Source organism: Myiozetetes cayanensis, unplaced genomic scaffold, assembly GCF_022539395.1.
Source record: "Myiozetetes cayanensis isolate MyiCay16 unplaced genomic scaffold, myiCay2020 scf17, whole genome shotgun sequence".
NCBI lineage: Eukaryota > Metazoa > Chordata > Aves > Passeriformes > Tyrannidae > Myiozetetes > Myiozetetes cayanensis.
Window position 1 is genome coordinate 54392 of NW_026087378.1, and position 20869 is coordinate 75260.

The 20869-nt window shown below is 41.9% G+C and overlaps 1 protein-coding gene across 1 annotated transcript in view; it reads right to left on the reverse strand.

Moving 5' to 3' along the window:
• Positions 1-860: 860 nt before the first annotated feature.
• Positions 861-20869, reverse strand: part of LOC126638207 (protocadherin alpha-2-like) — a 101682-nt gene continuing 81673 nt past the window's right edge. Inside the window, 1 exon segment of the mRNA XM_050311908.1 lies at positions 861-4630. Within this exon segment, the coding sequence (XP_050167865.1) occupies positions 4320-4630 (311 nt within the window). The 3' untranslated portion in view covers positions 861-4319.

Here is a 20869-nt window from a genome sequence, read left to right on the forward strand (position 1 = left end):
AGGTCAGTAAAATGGGATAAAGCCCTTGTTTTGTTACAGCCATGCCATGCAGTCTCTGTCTGTTCAGCTTTGGTGTGGCCAAGCAGCCACTCCAGCATCTGTGAGCCTCATACAGGTTCTGATGTGATTCCAGCCACCACATGAAGCCCTTCATAGATATGATTTATTAATGCAGTGTTTGGAGTCCTCTGCTTGTCCTATATTTCCAGGGTATTTTATTTGCTTCATGCAGATTAAACTATGTGGGATATCGAAACATTGATCAGCTCTTCACTCGTTTCTCCTTCAGAGATGTAAAGGAACAAACCAGAGGACTCCAGTGTACATTTACACACCAAAGCCCATCTTCTGATAAAAGTGATACTTCTGCATATTTACAGGAACAACAAAACTCTTGGCACTGTCTCAAAAAATTTTCTGTGCCAACAACCAGCTCCTTGTATCCAAACAATCAAATAACAGCAAAACTGAGGAACCTGCTCATTCTTCAGGACCCAAATGAGGATAATGGCTCAGCTCCTTCCTTAATACTTGTCTTACATGAGATCCATGAAACTGCTGCTAGGGGAGAATTGGAAAAGGAAGAATAATTGTACATGGTTTATTTTACCCAGCTGTTGACACAAGTGATTGTTGAAACACATCAAACGAGTGAGAAGAAGGGGAAATAAAGGCGATCCTAAAACGTATCAAAACTGCCTGAAAATAATTCCATAATGGATCTTCACGTATGAAATTTGGGAAGTGCATTTTGGGTTCTGTGTTCTTCCCCTTATGTAAGATGATTGGAAAACTTCAGCTGGATCCCCTCCTGTGATGTGCAATGACCCAAGCACCGAGCAGAAAGAAACTGCACAAGATTAAGCCTTAGAAGCCTAATGCAAAATGTGATTTCTTTTTAATGACAGGATGTAATTAATATACAGCATAACTCAGGTTTATTGCTATAAAAGCCCAATAGTTTTGACCAACTGCTTTTGTGTGCATAGAAACCAGACTTCCAAAGACAATAGGTTCACAGAAATTATACGTGGACTCTGAGAGAAATAAACTGTTCAAGCAGTAAATGCCCCACAATTGTAATTTCCTTGTTAACACACTCTGCTGCGTGTTTTGTCTTGCTCATTTCATTGGCAGCAGGAGGATAAAATAAACTTTTACTTCCAAATTTGTGAAGCTCTTGGCCACCTCTGGTTCTCAATTCCCATTGTCGTGTGGTGTTCAAACAGTAACCCCTAATGTGCAATTTCCAGCTCCACCCACACCTGGTCCTCCAAACATACTTCATGCCAAGGGTTTATTCTCCCCCTGGACAAGCAAAATCAAGGGTGTCAATAGTATAATTTGTATATTAGTTATGAAATAGCCAAATTTCACTTTGCAGACATCTCAGCATTCCTGTTGCACTCGAGGGTTCATACAAGGAAAAATCTTTTAAGGATCTGGTGAGGTGCCTGATTCAGCCTTCTGAAAACACAGTGAATCTGTGGAATGTATACCCTACTAGTGCAGTCCAGCCTCTTTAAAACAATTCCAGCAAGAGCCTCTCCTCTCCTCTGAAAGTTTTTTCTCTGCTCTTTCAGCTCTCCATACTGGAATTGTTACCTTCAGATATTCTGTTCTTGTCTTCCAAGGCATGCAGTCCCCTGCAGAAAGCACCTGCATCAAAGGCAGCATTGGTAAATGTAATCTTGTGTTCAAAGCAGGAAATTGGAGACATACTGCAGCTCTTGGTTCATTCTGATAGATGCAAGAGCCTTGGAAAACCTGCTGTGTATGACCGCTGATGAAAAATGAATTAACCAATCAGCTTGCACAGGGGAAAATGCAAGTACTCAAAAGAAAAACAAACACTCAATTAAAATCTAAAAATAATCAAATGGTAAAGGTTCCTGTAAGAATTAAAGCCTTGTTCTGGATTTTTGCCAGAGGCATTGTGAGAACCACTTCATGATGAGTATGAAACAACTGTATCCTTCTGTGTGTTTAAGTTACCACTGTAACTCCAGTGGATGAACGTTTTGGGAGCTCTCGGATTAGTCATCAAATAAAAAAAAGGTACATCTAAATGTACTTGCATAGCACATTTGCATAAAGGAACAGTTCCCTCCCCAAAGCTTAAGCTTTTTCCTCTTGTCTAGCCTTCAAAAGTGAATCAAGGATTCTCTTTCATAAGTAGCACCTTTTTATTGTCAGTAAAACAGGACTGGTAGCAAAAGAAAAGTCTAAATAGACCACATGAGGCCATTGGTGGTTCATGCTTTGAGATATGAATTCTTTTATTAGAGCTTTTCTGTGATGTTTTAAGACTTGCTGCAGGTTCTTAAAAATGAATAGGAATTGTTCTATTCTGAACTGTCAGCAGTTCGGAAACTTAAAACATCCAGGACATGTCTCAAGAAATCCAGTTGTTCTCTTTGATCCTAGATTAAAGGGCCTGTTAGAAATTTCAGAGCTATGTAGTTTCTTACACAGTTCCAATTAACACGACACTTGAGCTTTATTCTGTGAATGTACAATAATGTAGAAAAGTCCTTGGAATTCCCTCATCAGCTAAATTCTATTTAAAAATACATGTATTGGTTTTATATCAACATCCTCAGCCACATTCAATACTCCATTTATACCCTTAGGTTTAATTCACAGAACTTCAGCTTCACAGATTCTTAGCAATAAATCCCAAAATGCATGCATGGCTTGGTTTAAGAAAGATATTTTACTTGTGTTTCATACACAAAAGAACTGATAATCAACAGTGGCTTAAAAAAATTAACACTACTGCACTTTTTCACAAGTGTACAAAAAAGAAATAATGAATTTACATTCAACGGTAAAGCTTAAAGTTCACTCTAATAATAGTTGCATTGACATTCACATACACAAGCACAGAATAAATATTTCAGGATTCTTATAAGAGCATACAGCATACATACAGTACTTGAATTTTACATAGGGAGTGTTAGTAGGGTCAGAAATTCATAATCTCATAGAAAAGTTAAACTAAAATCAGAAAAGGTTGTGTGGGAGGTAACACCAAGGTACTGCACAGAGCTAGCAGGTTAATAAATCCATTTGTGTGAGGAGTTTGCTTCTGCTTCTTCATATTAGGACAGTTTGTTTGCAAAGGTGTATTCAAAGTGCAGATTAATGAAAAAAAAAAAAAGAGAAGATATTCTTGTATTTATTAATACATGCAAGAGGCAGCCCCCAAGTCACCCGACAGAATAAAGCTGTTATTGGCAAGTGGCCGATATAATACAGATGTTTCAGGCAATTTTTCTAAAGCACTTTAATAGCAGCAATTGTAATTTATAATGGCTCTAGATTGACTTCTGTTTGGGTTAAAGGGCATCATATTTCTTTAACATTTACAGCTATATTTCTTTATAAATAAATATCTCAAATAACAAATAGCATAGTTAACGTTTCTTTTTTTCTCTCTTTTGCATAAGTGTCGTGGAAAAACTCTGACCTTTTCAGAGACAAAATGTGCAAAATAATGTTAGAGTGGAAATAGGGACACAGAGCATCACAGTTACATTCCTGGGATGTCAGCCCAGCCCTTCTTACACTCTGAGGGCTGGTCTCGCCAGGGTAATGCAGGGTTTTAAGGGACCATTTTCCCAATGGCTTGCTTGGTAAATAGATATAATTAATGGTACCTTAAAGAGGCTGTAAATGTGAGGTTTCATTTGAAGCAGTGTGTACAATACGTCATGTATAGGACTCAGTATTTCCACACAGTGACTTCTCAAGATTTGACAAGTCTGCTCATCTCCTTTCAGATATTTTCTCCCCAGCCTGAACATCTTTGAATGTTTGTGTTCATTAGGTGTTTCCTCTGTTGCATATTTACCAGCTCTTCTTGCATTTTATAATCTGGTCTCATATCGCCTAACTGACATCTGCACACAAATATTTCCAATCAGATAGAGGGTGCACAACATTAAAACTTTTAAACCTGTCCTGTAAGTGTCATCAAGACAGGAGCACAGGAACCACAGTGCAGAGTCCAACCTCTCACTGGCTGTACTGTGAAGATTCTCCTTTTCGGCGTAGGAGAAAGGAAACTTGTGTCTGCTTTTTAGATTCTGAAAACAAGCCAGAGTGGAGAAAAAGAGTTAACACCAGACTTAATAAAGCTTTTAAGACAAAACCTGTTAAGCAATTTAGACAGACACTGAATTTCCTGCTGATTTTCTCAAGTCTGTACATACAGGAAATTTTTTAACAGTAGGAAGAAGTTGGGAGTTGCTACATAGGAGAAATCTGCCATTATTACAAAAACTGGCTAAGTGGGTTCTTTCAGTATAACCCCCTCACTGGTCACTGTTCTCAGTGGTGCTGTTGCCCTTTTCTTTTTTCTCCTGAGTCTTGTTTCCCTTCTTCTTTTTCTTCTTTTTCTTGGTCTCTTCCTTCTTGCCAAAGGTTATGAAGTCACTTTTGTCAATTTGGCTGTTTGGTGGCTCCTGCCGGATGGAGATGATTGCAGGAGATCCTGGGATAATGAATTTGTCTGGCAACTCACCAGGACCACCTTGTTTGGAATTGCCCGGTCCAAATTTAAAGGTCCAGCTGTTGCTGTTCACACCAGCTCCCACTGGGGGGGACACCTCTCCCGCCTCAGGTTCTGAAAAAGTCAAAACAGCAAGAAAAGCTTAAAGCATCATTAAATACAAGCCCTCTGTGAGCATCACCTTCCCCTTTGAAGGCTCTGGTGATGCTCAGCCTGCAGTGACTCCTGGTTGCCTGGCTGCTCATCTAGGGTTTGCCTACTGGTTCTTGGTCAGGCTGCTCAGTGTTGGCACACACTGACTCACTCCGTGCACTGCTGGGCCCAACAGGCTTTGGATGTCTTGTTTGTGCCTTGAAACACAGTTGTTCTTTATTTTTCTTTTGAATTTGAAGTATGTGAAATAAGAAATGGCTGTGATGCAGCCCAGTGTAATGTTTTAAGGCAGGGAACACAAGCACATGCATTGCATGGTAAAAGGGTGTCAAGACTTTTGGGACAGGGTTAGAAGAGTGTCCAGGGCAGCCTTGGCATTAGGCACATCCATGTGGGATATTTTAGCAAACCATCCTCTCAGCTGTGTCCAGGATTCCTCATGGAGGAAAGGAGTGTCTGAAGGGACGGCGTCAGAGGATGGACCCAGGCTTTGCTTGGTGGTGCCGAGCAACAGGACAAGAGGTAACAGAAACTGATGCACAAGAAGTTCCTCCGGAACATGAGGAAGAACTTCTTTACCTTGTGAGATTGCCCAGAGAGGGTGTGAAGTCTCCCTCCCTGGTGATATTCTGGATGCAATCCTGTGCCATGTGCTCTGGGATGACCCTGCTTGAGCAGGGAGGTGGGACCAGGTGACCCACTGTGGTCCCTTCCAACCTGACCCATTTTGTGATTCCGAGCTGATGCATCCCTGAGAGGAACCTGAGGCCAAGTAGCCTGTGTTTGTGTGTTTGTTTGTGTGTTGGTGTGTTTGTGTTTGTGTGTTTGTGTGTGTCCAGTGTGGCTGAGCAGCAGACAAGGCCCTAGAGAGCAAAACCAGGAGTGAACTGAACTGCTTGGGCAGAGATAGTGCAGGACTCCTTCCATCAGGGTGCACAAATAGGTCTCAGAAATAACCATGGTCTTCTTAGAATATCCTGATATTTTTCACAGATCACAGCATTTTAGAGAGTCAAATATAAAGTTCTGTCCCCATCTTTAGGTTTGCACTATGAAGCAAGTTTTAATTTTATTTCCATGATTTTGATTAGAATGAGCTAATCAGATTAAAATGTTTGCGTATGTTGCTCTGACAAGGACAATTCTCTAGCATAATGAATTGCAACAAAATTAGGTTCTTCTACGAGAAAAATTCTTAAAGCCTGGTTGTTTTCTTTTCACTGAAACTTTGAAAACTTGTTGCAATTTATGTAACTCCCAATTTTGAACTGGAAGAGCATATCTATTTTAATACATCATTTTAAGTGTTTAAAGGACAGGGGAAAGCTCAGTGTTTATGCACTGATGCTAAAGCCCTCAAATCTGATGAAAAAATTCTTATCTACACCCTAAAAGTGCAGCATCAAAACACAGGACCTCTCACACTTGTAACACTCCCAGCCACAAAAATCCTTGCAATAACACACCAAAAAGTCCAATACCACTGATTAAGTCTCAGCATCATTTATCAGAGCTGTCTAGCTGAGGAGGGAAAGATGTTTGGGGTAAGGAAGGAGATGGGAACTGTGCTGATACAAGGATGGGTTGGAAAACCATTTGAGAGGGACTCCATGTCCCTTGGAAAAGGAGGGAAGGGCACTGAAAGGAGGAGAAGAAATAACTCCCACTGCTGAAAGAGGGCAGGAAGAGAAACCAAAACAGACAATCTAGAGGGAGATCTCCAAGGTTTTGCCAGTAAAAATCAGCTGCTGGTTGTTCTGTATCCCTGTAGCAGTAATGAAAATACTACATTTCTTTTAGCAGCCATTTCATGAAATGAACAGCCTCTCCTCTATTTCTTATTCTCTAATGATTCTTCATCTCCTGTAATATTGTTTGAACAATTTTTTATTTTATGAAATAAATTGTGTGTTTTGCATGCAGACATAAGGGGTCTCCTTGTTCAAAAGCTAAAAAAGCACATTCTGCTGCTTGACAACCTCTCTCCTGCCTGGCAGCAAAACAGGCATGTCTGGGAAGCATCATTCCTTTTTTAAGCTTTTCTGTACTCACACAGGATGTCCAAAGTTACAGAGCCAAAGAAATGTGTGCACACAACATGTTGGAGCTATCTCTGGGACCATCTACGTAACAGGTTTGGCACATGGAATCTGTGGCATCTTTGAACCTCCACAGCACACGGAGGTGACATGACTGCTTTTACAACATGATATTTAATCCAGAAGAGACTGTACACTTTTTTTCCCTCTAAGATTGTATTTAATGATGAAGCTTTAACTTTGAGCTTATGTTCTTTCCAGGAACACCTGAAGTTGTTTTAGTGACTTTAACCTGTCTAGTCTCAAATACATTTTTGAAGTTATTAATAATGTGAAAGTTCCTCTATTTTATTAGTTGCAGCTTTTCTGTATATTTTTACAGTCTTAACTATCAACTTCAGAATTTTTACATGTTTCCTGTTAGCAACAGCTATGTCCTAGAAAGTCCTTTCATAATAAATGCATTAATATGAACCAGCTTTCATTCCTGCTTAATAAATTGTTTTGCTCAGGTACAATTTATTTCACTTTTGTTTCTCTGAGATGATGAATTACAAAGGTGAATTTGTGTGCCTTGGCCTTTTTCCAAATTATTAATCAATTCTCTTTCTACAGCAATACAAAAAATGTGAGCTTTCATATTATGCCTAATAAATTAAGCCCTATTTGACAAATAAATCCCTTTTTTTTTTTTTTCCTGACAAGCCCATAGAACATTCATTCCAAACAACATTGGCCCAGACCCAATACTCTTTTCCTGTTCCTGGTAGGAAAAAGACAGTTGAAGGTGACCTCAAATCATGTTTGACTCCACCCTTGATCTGACTGGGGAGAACCCTGCAGCAGTGAATAGTAGAAAGATTACTTTGAAGAGTACAGAGTAACAAGACTCTGTGGACTGCAGGGCCACCACAGCACAGCTGAAATGACACACTGTGTGGCTGTGCCATTTTTATGTGAGCACAGAATCACAGAATCATAGAATCTCCTGGATTGGAATGGATCTTAAAGATCACCCTGTTCCAACCCCCTGCCATGGGCAGGGACACCTTCCACCAGCCCAGGTTGCTCAGAGCTCCATCCAACCTGGCCTTGAAGACTTCCAGGGATGGGGCAGCCACAGCTTCTCTGGGTAACCTGTGCCAGGGCCTCACCACTCTCACAGGGAACAATTTCTTTCTAATATCCCACCTAACCCTGCCCTCTATCAGTGTGAAGCCATTCCCCCCTGTCCTGTCACTCTTGTAAATAGTCTCTCTCCATCTTCCCTGCCAGCTCCCTTCTGGAAGGCTGCAATTATATCACCCCATACCTTCTCTTTTCCAGTTTGAGCAATCCCAGTTCTCTCAGTCTTTCCTCACAGGAGAGGAGCTTCATCCCTCTAATGAACTTGTTAGGTTTGACAGAAGACATAAGACAATGACAATGACTTTGTGTGACCCATTTCACCACACAAACATAGCAAAGTGCTATCCAGAATACAGGGTACCCCTAAGGTACAATATATCCTGCATGAAACCTCTCACCAGACCAATTGGGTGCACAAACATATCTGCATCACTGAAATCTAATTCAGAGCGGGATATCGGCCCTTTAATCTGGTTCTGCCTGGACAAATCCACTCCCCAGATGAAGTCAGCAACATTTGCCACACAGCCATCTGACATCATGTATCCAAACACAACAAACCCATCACACCTACCCTGGAATCAGAGTTCTGTGGGGGTTTGCTTCCCTTTCTGTGGGGTTTTCTCCCAGACCCCGAATATGTTTGTTGTCCCTACAAACTAAGCATTTTAAATTCTCCTTAATACTCACTAAGCCAAAGGAAATTAATTATCCTTACAGCTGTGTGGAGAGCTCACATACAAAAAAAGACAGAGGCAGACAGAACCTAATGAGTTAATAGCCATCATTTCCTACCAGTGGGGCTTCTCCAGTCTCCTCAGGAAATGTCTCTTCTGCGTGATTTACCTGATAACATGTGTGTTTATCTGTATTGGCAGGCTGGAAGGTCACAGTTCAGCTGTACTAACAATGCTGTATGTTTAGGCATTTCAGATCAAGGGTAAATGTCATCTACTACCTCCTTCCAAAGCTTCCTTAAACATCTCTTCTGTTTCTTATCAGCAGGAATTCAACAGCAAAAACTTTCCACTTAGATGCTATTTTACATTTAATAGGATTAGATGTACTTCTCTTGTATATTTTCTGGGTCTTATCAAATGCTTCCAAGTTGTTTATTAAACTTAGAGGAAAATCTAAATAAAGCAAACCTACCAGTTATATTCATAACACTTAATTTAAGACATTATACTTCTTTTCTTCCTGCAGTTCAGAGAGGGGCTTGCCAGCATTCCTACATAAAAGTTCAGAGTCTGGTCATCTCCTGGTGTAACTCACAGGATTACTTTGGAGACTGCCCCTTCAGTTTGTTCTCAAGGAATACAGCAGATTTCATGTTCAATGACCAAATAATTAAATTTTTAAATGCTTGCATGCAGCAGAACCCGAAATCTAGGCTGCACCTGCAGGTCCTGATGCTTCCTCGCCTGCGTGTCTGTAAGCTAAAATGGGAGATGAACTTTTCACCCCTTCCATCTTTTACCCTCACAGAAATACAAGTGTCTCAGTAGACTTTAAATGGAACCCAGAGCAGCAGAGACTTTGCAGTCGAGTAGATCACATACTTAGATGGCATGAAATGACTTCTAGGTTGTCTTTCAAAATACTTCTTTTTCTATCCCGTGACTGCTGCCTGAACTGCACAGGCAGATTTACACATAAAAAATCACCAAACATACTCTAAAATCACCTTTCTGAAAGCTCGAGGGAGCAGGGTACGGTGCATAGCTACTTTTTTTTCCTCTTCCAGAAGCATTAACTGGTCACATGCTGTAGCCCTCTATCTCTCACAGGACTTAAAAAATATAGAAATCTCAGTCAACAGGCCCTTGTTTTACAAACCCTAATTGTTCTGAAAGCACCCGATTTCCTACACATTGTCAGATAGAAACTGTCATATCACACTGAGAAGCTGTGGCTGCCCCATCCCTGGCAGTGTCCAAGACCAGGCTGGACAGGACCCTGAGCAACCTGGTCTAGTGGAAGGTGTCCCTGCCCACAGCAGGAGGTGGAACGAGGTGAGCTTTAGGTCCCTTCCAACCCAAACTATTCCATGACTCTATGTGGATGTCACAGACTCCAAGATCCCATCAATGGACAGGTTGCAGGTGAGTTGTGTCACCTGGCTGAGCACCAAGCTCCTCACTGGCCCTGCTCCAGGCACTCCTGCTCTCAGCACACAGGGTTTCCAGGGCTACCTAAGTCTCCCTATACTCTGTGCAGGGAGCCCAGGCACCTGCTACAAGGAACAGGTTTCCTAAAATTTAGCCTGTAGCAGTTGTAGGCACCTTCTTTTTATTTTTCTTAGAGATCCACGGAGTAAGACATCCCTTTTCTAAATTCAACCACCAAGACACAGGCATCCTCTCTCTAATTTAACTGTTGCTACAGTATGTAAAGAGAGAAACAAGCACCCTCAGAAGGCAGTTCAACCCACCTAGCTTAAATGATTGGTTTTAGACTCACTGAATTTTCTCTGTTCCTCTCCTCTCTCTGCTGGAGCTGTATTACCTTTGCTTCTTTACAGATAAAGCCCAGCCAGAAAATTTATACTAGACAGCTAACTTTTGGATGGCTGGTGAAAAAGAAGCTGAATTCTACCCTCAGGAGCAAGCTAAGCAGCACCATGGCCTGGAGGGTGTTGTACTAATGACCATGCCAGAATATTTCAGAAAAAGAAGAAGTTTGAAACTAATCTCTTTAACGGTGACAGCCACAAAAAAATCCTGTGCAACTGTTTGCAAGATGAGGCCACTTTCTCAGCCCTAATCCTTTCATGGGATTTTCATTTGGGCAAGCACTGGTATGTTCTGTTCAGAAATACCTGAGAGAGCTGAGCCATGTGGTAAAGGTTGCACCATTTAGACCTTTTAAAAGCCACATTTTAGTTATGGCAGCAAAGACACCAGCGCAGCTTAGAACTCGTGCTGCAAAGTACAGTCTGTCACTGAGATTTCAGGTGCTGCCTTCTCAGATGCAGCATTTGCAAATTCACTCAGCTGAAGGGCTGGCTTTCATCAGCTTGTAAAACCACCCAAGCTGAGAGGTAATACTGAGTGATGGGTACAAACAGTCTGAAATTAAGATGTCTTCTAGATTTGGGGCAAAATGTCTGCTCACAGAACACGTCATCAGTCAGCCCAGGAATCGATATCCCATCAGGTCTGGGCTAAGCCTGTAATTTCCACCTAATTGACATTTTTCTCTCTTTTGGGGAGGCCTTGTGTGTTTTTTTCCTGTCCCTGTCTAGCCCCACAGCTCCAATCTGGTGTTTAGTAGGAACAGGTGGTGCTCGCTCGCCATAATGCGAGCTGCCCATATATTCTGAGCGTCATTACATCGGCTCTACCTCCTATGCCTCTCCTGCTTTCTTAAAGAACCTTTGTCAGAAGAAGGTGTGTTAGAACAGATGTGCCCCTGCTCAAGGGGGAGAAGGGGAAAGCCTTTCTGTGCAGCTCTGTCTCCCTGCAGAGACATTTTCACCTATGGGATATGCTCAGCCAAGACAGCAGCTCGTTTTCGCTCTGTTCCACCCCTCCCCACTCCCCACTTTGTCCCTGTCTTTAAAAATTTGGTGGCTCGTGGACTAAGAACATCATTTAGGTAAAAGCTTTCAATCAAAACTTCTGTTAATACTGAAGTTCAAGGAAATATTTCTCAATGTTCTTTTCCTACACAGCAGAACATGCCAACTAAAGCCACTGTGAGGCTCGGAACACCCCGTCATTAATCACAGCCCCTTCTGTCTGCAGGTCAAAGGAGCAAAACACATTAATTAAATGAATTTATTTAAAACTGAGATCAGGCAATAAGCAGGAAGCAAATTGCAGAGAAAGCTAGTCATTAACCTGATTTCTCTCTTCCCTGCCTCCTCCACTGATGCTGTACTGACTGCAGCCTCTGCCTCTGGCAGGCTTAATGAATATTCACCATGATAAAGAGTCTGACATTCTGCACTGATTCTGAAACAGCACATCCAGTGCAAACAGTGTGCTCTGAAAAACCCTCTCTGTGTCATTTGGAGGATCTCTGCGGACATTCTGGCTTCACTGATCATCCCTAAGCCTTTTTGGGATTAAAATGCCCATTTAATCTTTGTTTTTGTTTTCCTGAAAAATGAAACAAATTAAAAAACCCCCAACAAACCCACAGAAAAAGAAAGCAAATAAAAATCCATCATCACCATGATAAAAAGACAGATACAGAACTGAAAGACAGAGAAATGATTCAGTCAGAACAAAATTGAACCATTTAACTATCACTTTGCCAAACAATACCAGCCATCTCTAGTGACTCTGTCAATTTGGAGTCTTAAAGAAACACCAAATAATTCTCACTCTCTGCCCTCCCATCTGTTTGACCTGTTCTGCATTAAGGAATCAGAGGCAGGAGGAATGAACCAAATGAAAACTTCTCCCCATAGAGAAGCCTGTAGCTTTAATCCAGTGCTTGGATTTAAAGTGAGTATTATTAAAGAGGGTAATTATAGCACATATGTTGTAGGAGATCTGTAACCCCCCACTGCTCCAACATCCCAAAGCAGGGGGTGGGCATGGAGGTCACTTCCAGCTCACTCCCAGGTCACTGGCCATGCTGACACTGACATTTAATAAAAGCAGATATTATTTACCTCGTTGTAAGAAACCAGTCTTACATGGCTGTGTATTAAAGGAATTGTCTCAGCTACCAAAGAGCTCTGCCAGCATATTCTGAGATACGTGAAAGCAAAATTTGATTTGCTTGCTACCACAGCCTGCTGTGGTCAGAGCACAGCAAAGGGTAAATGGCTTCTCACAGCTGCTGAAGAAGCAAACAGAGCAGTTCCTCTCACTCTTTTTTCACTAAAAGAGGCTTTTCCTTCTATAAAAACAACAACCTTCTGTGCTAATATCCTTTTAGTGCTGTGCCTGTGCCCAGTCTTGCTACCACAGGTAGAAATTGCCTTGGAAAGCACAAATTTTAACCCTTTCCTCAGCAAACTGAGGGCTAATATGCTGCATCACTGAGACAGCATGTGCAAGCATCCAGGATGCTCCTTGTCATCTTTTTCAGTCTAATTTCATGTTGGATTTGGGGAGAGGCAGCATTTGAATGTTTGTGTTGCGTGCAGAGGTCATCAGGGAGAGATTAGTCCTGCAATATAAGACTGACATATTTTTATTTGGGCATTTCCCTATGTCTGCAGGCTCACAGTGACTGTTTTTAAGAGTTCATAGCTGAAAACAGCGAAACAAAAACCAAACAAAACAAACCTCAAACCAACCAAACAATAAACCCCCAAATTATTTTCACCTTACAAATGTGCTGTTAATACAACGAGGGCAGTTAAAGCACCAGCCCTTCTGCCCTTGTTTTAATGCAAGCAATAAGGGAAAGAGCAGTGAGTAGCACAGGAAAATTGAATTTGGGGCTGGAGGGACTGCTCTGCCCCTCAGTACTCAGGAAGGGAGAGGGTGGTGTGGGTAATGGCTGGGGACAATGTTCCCCTGAGGACCTGTGGTGGGTCCACCTAAGAAAAGGCTTTTCTTTGCCTTCCTGTCAAACCAGGTGCTATGCAGCCTAAATGTCCTAATTAAATGTCCTTAAATGCCCTAAACTGAATGACTAGAGCAGCAAGCAGCTACTCAGACCTCTGCTGAAGGCTGATTTTAGGAGTGCTAGGTGACACATCCCAAAAACCTGGACTTTGAAGCAGACCTTTAAAAATTGGGATGTCTGCTTTGTGGCTCAAATGTCCCTCTGGATGTGACCAGGAGAGGGGTGGCACTCTAACTGCTTCCATGAGGCTGGTGCTGTGGGTGGGGGCTGCCTCTGTTATATAAGGACATGAAATATTGCAAAGAGAGCAAAAGTCGTTGCAGAAAACAAAGCTCTGAATGCCAGGAAGACAAAACACATCTGGGCACTGCTTAGTCTCATTGTATGGAAAGCCAATTCTGGTTACTGTGTTCTGTCAAATTTAAATAACAAATAATTCGACTCTTACATACAGGCCCTTTTATTTGAAAGACAACAGGCTCACAGAGCATCATAAATCCTGCTGTGAAGGTGAAAAGGAGGAAGCATTTCCTGGCTGCTGCTGGAGCCTGTAACAGTACCCTGCAGCCAGCCAGCCCCCTCCTCCCCTTGCTCTCTGCTAGATGAGCTGTTGAATCAAGGCCAAGAGCACAGACTTGCAATCCCAGTCGACTCCTGCCACTGGGGGCCACTCTGCTTCTACGGGGTGAGCAGGATCTGCTCAGACTCCTGTCTGCAGCCACTGCAGCCCTGTTAACCTCAGCCCCCACCTCCATGGCTGGCTGTGATTGCCCAAAGAAGGAAAATTTCAAGGCCAGGTTGGATGGGGCTTGAAGCAGCCTGGTCCAGTGGAAGGTGTCCCTGCCCATTGGCAGGGGGTTGAAACAAAATGATCTTTAAGGTCCCTCCCAACCCAGGCCATTCTATGGTTCTATGATTTCCTGGACAGGCTCAGCTTGTTTTTATTTGTGTCCACCTTGGAGAGTGAACACTGCTGAGAGAAGTGAGTTTAATTCAGCCCCTCCTGCTTACCCTTAACAAAGCTGTTTACCATGTACCAGTCTCAGCTCTGAAAACCTCCTGCAGGTAATCTTAGCTGAGCACAGCCCATATCACTGCTGGTGCACAAAGGGGAAAGAGCCCAGCACTGCTCCCAGAAGCCAGTGCTGGTAGGCAAGAGAGAATCCCCACCACTTAGCTGAGCTGAATTAATAGAAAGACAGCGACTACGGAAACTTGAAGCATCAGTTTTAGCCTTTCAAGGCAGAATCTAATTTTAACCAACTAATTGGATGCTTGAAGTAGCAGTGAAAGAGAAAGGGACACATTTCTGTCAGTGCTCTTAGAGGCATCTATTTTAAACATGAATGAATGTGTGAACTTCACCACTCAGAGAGGGCAGAGTAGTAATGGAGCAGGGAGACATGAGAAATGGTCCTAAAAGATAATCTTTTTTTCTTATTTTATCATTTATGCTTAGCTTACAGACTTCAGCCATTCCTATTGCAGATGGCTCCCACTGCTGCAGCCCAAACCACTGCAATCTCCAGACCAAATGATTACAGGGTAAACCTTTCTGCTTCTTAAAGGAAAAGAAACCAAAAAACACAAAGCTTCAGAGAGTGGGAAATGCAGTTCCTTGTCTCCCAGAGGTTGAAGATGTCTCTGTGCTCTGAACCTCAGAACTGACACCTGTTCCCTGGCTCCCTGTGGCTCTGATCACAAATAAAGGGATCATTTTACTGGTATTTTATGGGTGAAACCTGAAACTGGCCTTTTGTCTATCTACATCATAAAAGGAAAGAAAGGGTACTATTACTCTTTTGTTTAGTTTAATTTTGTTATCCTCAAGTGATTTCTTCATTTAAAAGTGAGCTATACCATACAGGTACACAAAATCCTTTAGCTGACCTAGTTTATCACTAAACCTCTGCAAATTCTCCTCCTCTGAAAGCCAGTTAACTAAACACTAACCAGTGTCTATTTTGATTCTCACTGACATGGCTGTCAGCCAGCAACCTGCCCTAAAAGAGGTCTGTCACTGTAACACCTTACACAGGAAGGGGCTGGAAAACTAAAGATATCACAGACCTCAAAACAGACTTTGGCAGCCACAGCCTTCTTTCCCTTCCACAACATACATGTCACATTAGCAGCCTCCTATCATCTCCTGTTAGGATCACATCCCATTATTATTCCTTTTCACTGATACGGGATGAATGGAGCTAATAATATTTTGCATCAGTTAAAAAGGAATCTTAATTAAATGTGATGAGGAAGTGCTAATACAATATGATAAGCCCCCTGGATAAGCATGCTATGCAATTTCTCTCTTTTCCAGAACCCCTTAAAACATTCTTCAAGACGAAAATGGAGGTGACCTTGCAAAGGCTCCCCTAATGCAGAAATAGGTTTGCTTTTTCAAGTGGTTGCAAGTCCACATTTTTTCTTAGGTTGCAGGTAAATCTAGGTATTGTGACCATTTAGAGTCATCTAGGTCTTTAACCCTTTAAAGCAGATTTTTTTGGTGCTGATGAGATGAACCAGCCCGACTGCTCTGAAGTCTGGACCTACTGTATCATGGATCAAGCCTTCTACCTGTTTGCCCTCCCCTGCAGCTAAAGGTCCCCTCAAAATTGAGCCATATGATGAAAAGGTTGCATTAGGTTTTCAAGGGATTTGTATAGGTAGTTGTCCTGAATTCGACAGATCTGCATGCAGACCTATCAAATACCAAAACCCAGCTCTGGCTGATTTGAATGTGTTTATGAACCTCCTAACTTTATTCTACTTGGTCACATAAATCGAAATCGGGTGATGAGCTGTAAAGGCCACATGATGCTGAAACAAAATTTAACAAAAAGATTAGTTGGGCTGGGGGGGGATAATACACAGTTAGGGGATATTAAGGTATGGTTATCTAAGCAAGGCTGAGATCAGAGTTGGCAATTGCTCAAAGTGGATGGTACCACACTGCAACAGCCATTTTAACAGCTGCAGATGCCTTTGTGTCTTGTCTCAGGCTACTTTCTTAAATATTCATCAGATGGTAAGTATTAAGTCTGGGAGGCTCCTGAAGGCTTAGCACTTCCATCAAAAGTGGGTAGAGCTATCTCAGTTGATTTTTGATCTCTACAACCTTTTCAGAATAGAGCTCTCATAGTCCCATTTTAAGAGTTAGCAAATGATGTGCTTTATATTTAAATTATTTTTATTTTAATTTTATAGCCCAAATAATGCTTTAAGCAAAGAATTGTTCCCTCAGTGGAACAACTGGAGAAATGGCTCAGAGTTGTCCTTCCATGTAAAAGGATGCTTTACATTATACTCAGGAACTTCTCGTTTGCTAATTAACTCTCTCAAGAAAGGCAGTTGTAGTAACATATCAGAAACTTATTTATTTAATATTCCTACCATTTCTCTTATCTGAAGGAAGTATTAACAATGGAAGAATTGGCTTGAAATGAACAGGATGATCAAATCTGGGAAATTAATTATTACACGTAGATTGTAATGGATGTAAAATGGATGTCTGAGAGCAAAGAAAGGGAAATTAACTTCATTTCCACATTACTGCTTAATGGAGGCTGACTTAGGAAAAAATCCTACCCTGATTAAATTTGAGAAAATTCACATTTCTTATAGCTGTGATTCCTTTAAATGAGGAGGCAGGGAGAAAATCAAGGACAGACTGTATCTGGATTGATAGCATAGTTATTTTCCTTCCAGGAAACATGTCATATTCTCAGGTAACTAGGACAAGCTGTCAAAGAATAGAAGTATTTAAAAGATCTTAGTGTTCATAAAGGCTAAAAGGTGATATTATTGCTTCTTGAATCCTTCACTTCAAAAGGAATTTTAAATCACCATCTGGTGGGACCTACATGTAGAATATCTTTAAACTATTTTAACACTGAATTAAACTTTATACTTTTGTTTTCCATATTGTAATTGTGTGTATTCTATACATACATTTAAATATAAAATTGGGTCATTCATTTCTGTGATAGATGAGGAGGTGACCGATTTCTGAATTATTACATATCTGAGTCTACTTTCTCAGCATCTTTTCTCGGTCCCACCACTACCAGGTCAGGCCATGGATTAAAGGGCTTGTTACATTGGGAACTCTGGATTTGGAGCAGTACCTGAGTGGGTTCTATGTCCTGGTTCATTTTAACCCATGCAGACCACTCATGTTCAGAGTCCTGGTGTGTGGTGCAGCTCATGCATGTCAGATCAAGTGATGATAAATGTATATTCCTGCAACCCCAGCAGCCCTCCATCCCTGGAAATATTTAAGGCCAGGTTGGATGGAGCTCTGACCAACCTGGTCTAGTGGAAGGTGTCCCTGCTCATACTGGGGGGGTTGGAAGGAGATGATCTTTGAGGTCCCTTCCAACCCAAACCATTTAGTGATTCCATGATTCTAGGTCTCAGCTTTGGTGTACAAGGTGGCCACAGAAGCAGCTTTTCATTGCAAAGGTGTGAGACCAGCATGAGTCAGAAGGGGAGTACAAAGTCAAAAGAGCTTCATTTTCAGACTTTGCAACCTGACAGTTCCATGAAGGGGGATTTTTCCCAGCTGTTTCCCTCACTGGAAAGAAGAGGGGGAAAGAAAAGACAACTTCTGCAGCAAAATGCCAGCTGCCTGGACAGCAGCAAGAGCTGCCATTCCTTAATCTTGATGTACCTTGTCCCACTAAGCACTAAGTGCAAATGGTTGTGATCCTTAAATTGCTTCATATGCTCTCTATGACCCACAACTGCAGCACAGAACCTCACTTGAATGTATTCCCTTTACACCAGACTTGAAGAAGAAATAGCTTGGGGTAGCCAGCGGAAACACAGACCATGACAACAAGGAGAGAAAAGCTCTATTTATATCTCTTCCTGCTGACACATGGAATAGCACACACTTCATTCAAGCATACACACAGCTGCTCAGTGGCTGGAATATCTGCAGCAGCTTAGAGGCTGAAGGAAGTGCAGTCAAAGCACATATACTCTGTACTGAGGAAGAAAGACAGCAAAAGGATGCTTTAAAATGCTGTGCTTGATCTAGTTCATTCCACTCACCAGGGAGGCACAGAGTTCTCAGTTTTACATTCAAAAACATGTCTGCACGTTTCCTGAAACTAGCACGAATATTAAATACCTCTTCTTCTAAAAACAGTGTAATCCTGCATGCAGATCTTCCACAAGAAGCTATCGACTATTTTTGCCTCAGCAATTATCCAATTTGCATCTCTAGTGAAACAGTGAACAGGCAAACAGATTTTTATCTCTGTGTCTGAGCAAATCTGCCAGTGGCTTAAAGTTTCAAGTGTCAGTATTCAGGAGGGGACAATACCTGGAGAGAGGACAAATATTTGGGCTCAACAGCAAAGAGAAGGACCCTTCATCAAAACTGTAGTAACAGGACAAGGAGTAAAGGTTTCAAACTGAAAGAGTGGAAATTTAGGTTAGATACAGAGAAATTGTTCCCTGGGAGGGTGGGGAGGCCCTGGCACAGGTTGCCCAGAGAAGCTGTGGCTGCTCCATCCCTGGAAGTGTCCAAGGCCAGGTTGGATGGGGCTTGGAGCAACCTGGACTGGTGGAAGGTGTCCCTGCCCATGGTAGGAGTTGGGACTGAACGGGATTTAAGGTCCCTTCCAACCCAACCATTCTGGGATTCTACTGACATGAGCCATATAGCCTTGCTCATAATATCTGAGAAAATCAAATAACAGAAATTAGTTATGATGGAGTTATTTTTGTCCTTTTTTTGCAGAGGCCAGAGCTTTCCCTTTGGCGCATACTTTTAAAAGACACAAATACCATTAAAAAAATCACGAGAGGGAAAAACAACAATACATCAATAAAACAATTGTTTGCATCTACTGAAAATAATGAGTTAATTGCTCAGCTACTCTCTTCAGAGCCTCAGACTTTCACCAAAGTATACCAAATGGTGCCAGGTGGGGTGGATTCACCTTTACTGAAGAAGCTGAGATAAACTTATTGATCCAAGGCCACAGTGGGAATCTTCTGTTTTCCTTCCACCCAAAGTCTCTTGTTTGCCCAGCTGTGTCTGCAACTGCACCCAAACCTGCAGAGCTTTCTTAAGGTAAAACCCACTTCTCTCCCCTCCATAAATAACTGAGGTATCAGCTCATACTTCTCTCAAATATCCTTCCCACTCCTGCCCACAGCTTTGATTTCATGCCTGTCTTCAGTGAATCACCCATTTCCTGCCTCCTAATCCTCAACTATCACAACCCTCTCTGCAGGTTTTCTGCTGCTCCTCCAGGTAATTCTGCTTTGGGCTCACTAAAAAAAGCTGCATCGAGATAAAAAAAATGTAGAGCAGGTGGCACTGCCATAGTCTAACACACAGAGAATGGAATCAAACTTGTTCCCTTGTGGCTGTTGTATTTTAATCACAATTAAATAATGAAAGAGCATAAACTGCAGCCTGCATTTTCTCCTGTAGCTTTTTCTACCCATGTGGGATTTTTGTGTCTCCAGTCTTTGTAATGCAGGATCACGTCAGGCCCGTTCATCCTGCCAGGTCACTTTACTTTACTATCAGTAGTTTTGTGAGAATCTCAGGTTTCACATGGGGATTGAAAAAAAAAAAAGTGAATTTTGGCTGCTAATGCACTAGAAAGTAAATAAAAGGAAGTCACTTGAGGCTTAAGTGTTTGGGCAGTATTAGGGCTGACCCAACACAATTTCATGGTCTGTTTATCCATTCTGTTCTCTACACCATCATGCATTTAATAACAGGTGCTTTCCCTTACCCAGGCAACTGTGACAAACAGAACATGTTATGCATATGCTGTTGCTGCAGAGAAAGCAACCACCTCCATAAATCTAATTCCAGTCAATGAAGAGCTCATGTCTGAGAACTACAGAACTGAGTGATCAATAATCATGCTCTGCAAGACAGAAGAATATTTTCCAATGGTTCCCTTCAAAGCTCTGCACTGTTTCTGGATTGTTTTTCAGTATTCCAGGATTATGCTGCTTCCCTAAAGGCTGTGTGGACCAACACTGTTATCCTGCATAACTGTATCTGGCACTTGACCTGAATATGTTTCTCCCGATTAGGCAGTGACATTCTCATCTGGAAACTCTGTTTGTACATTTAAACTGTTGTCTCAGCACAAAGGTGTTCCTGAATTATTCTGAAAACCCAGCTGTGTGACACTGTCTGTATCTCAAAAAACTTTAGTGATTAGCATGACTTGGAAGCTTTCATCTCCAGATTCCAGAATCTCCTGCCCTTTATTCCTCCCAGCCCACGTGTTATAAAGTGATGGGTCTCTGTCAAGAGGTGGGAGGACAAATTCCACAGCACAAATAACAATTACACCTCTTTCCCTAACTGCCAGTCTCAGCAGAGAATTGAAAGACTTATTAACACCTAAATAAGAAATAGCCACTGGCTGTTAGCCTGGATTCTTCCAGGTCAAAAATGAAACACAGGAGGTCTGCAGAGGAGGTAGAATTTCTGCCCAGCACCTCTGAACAG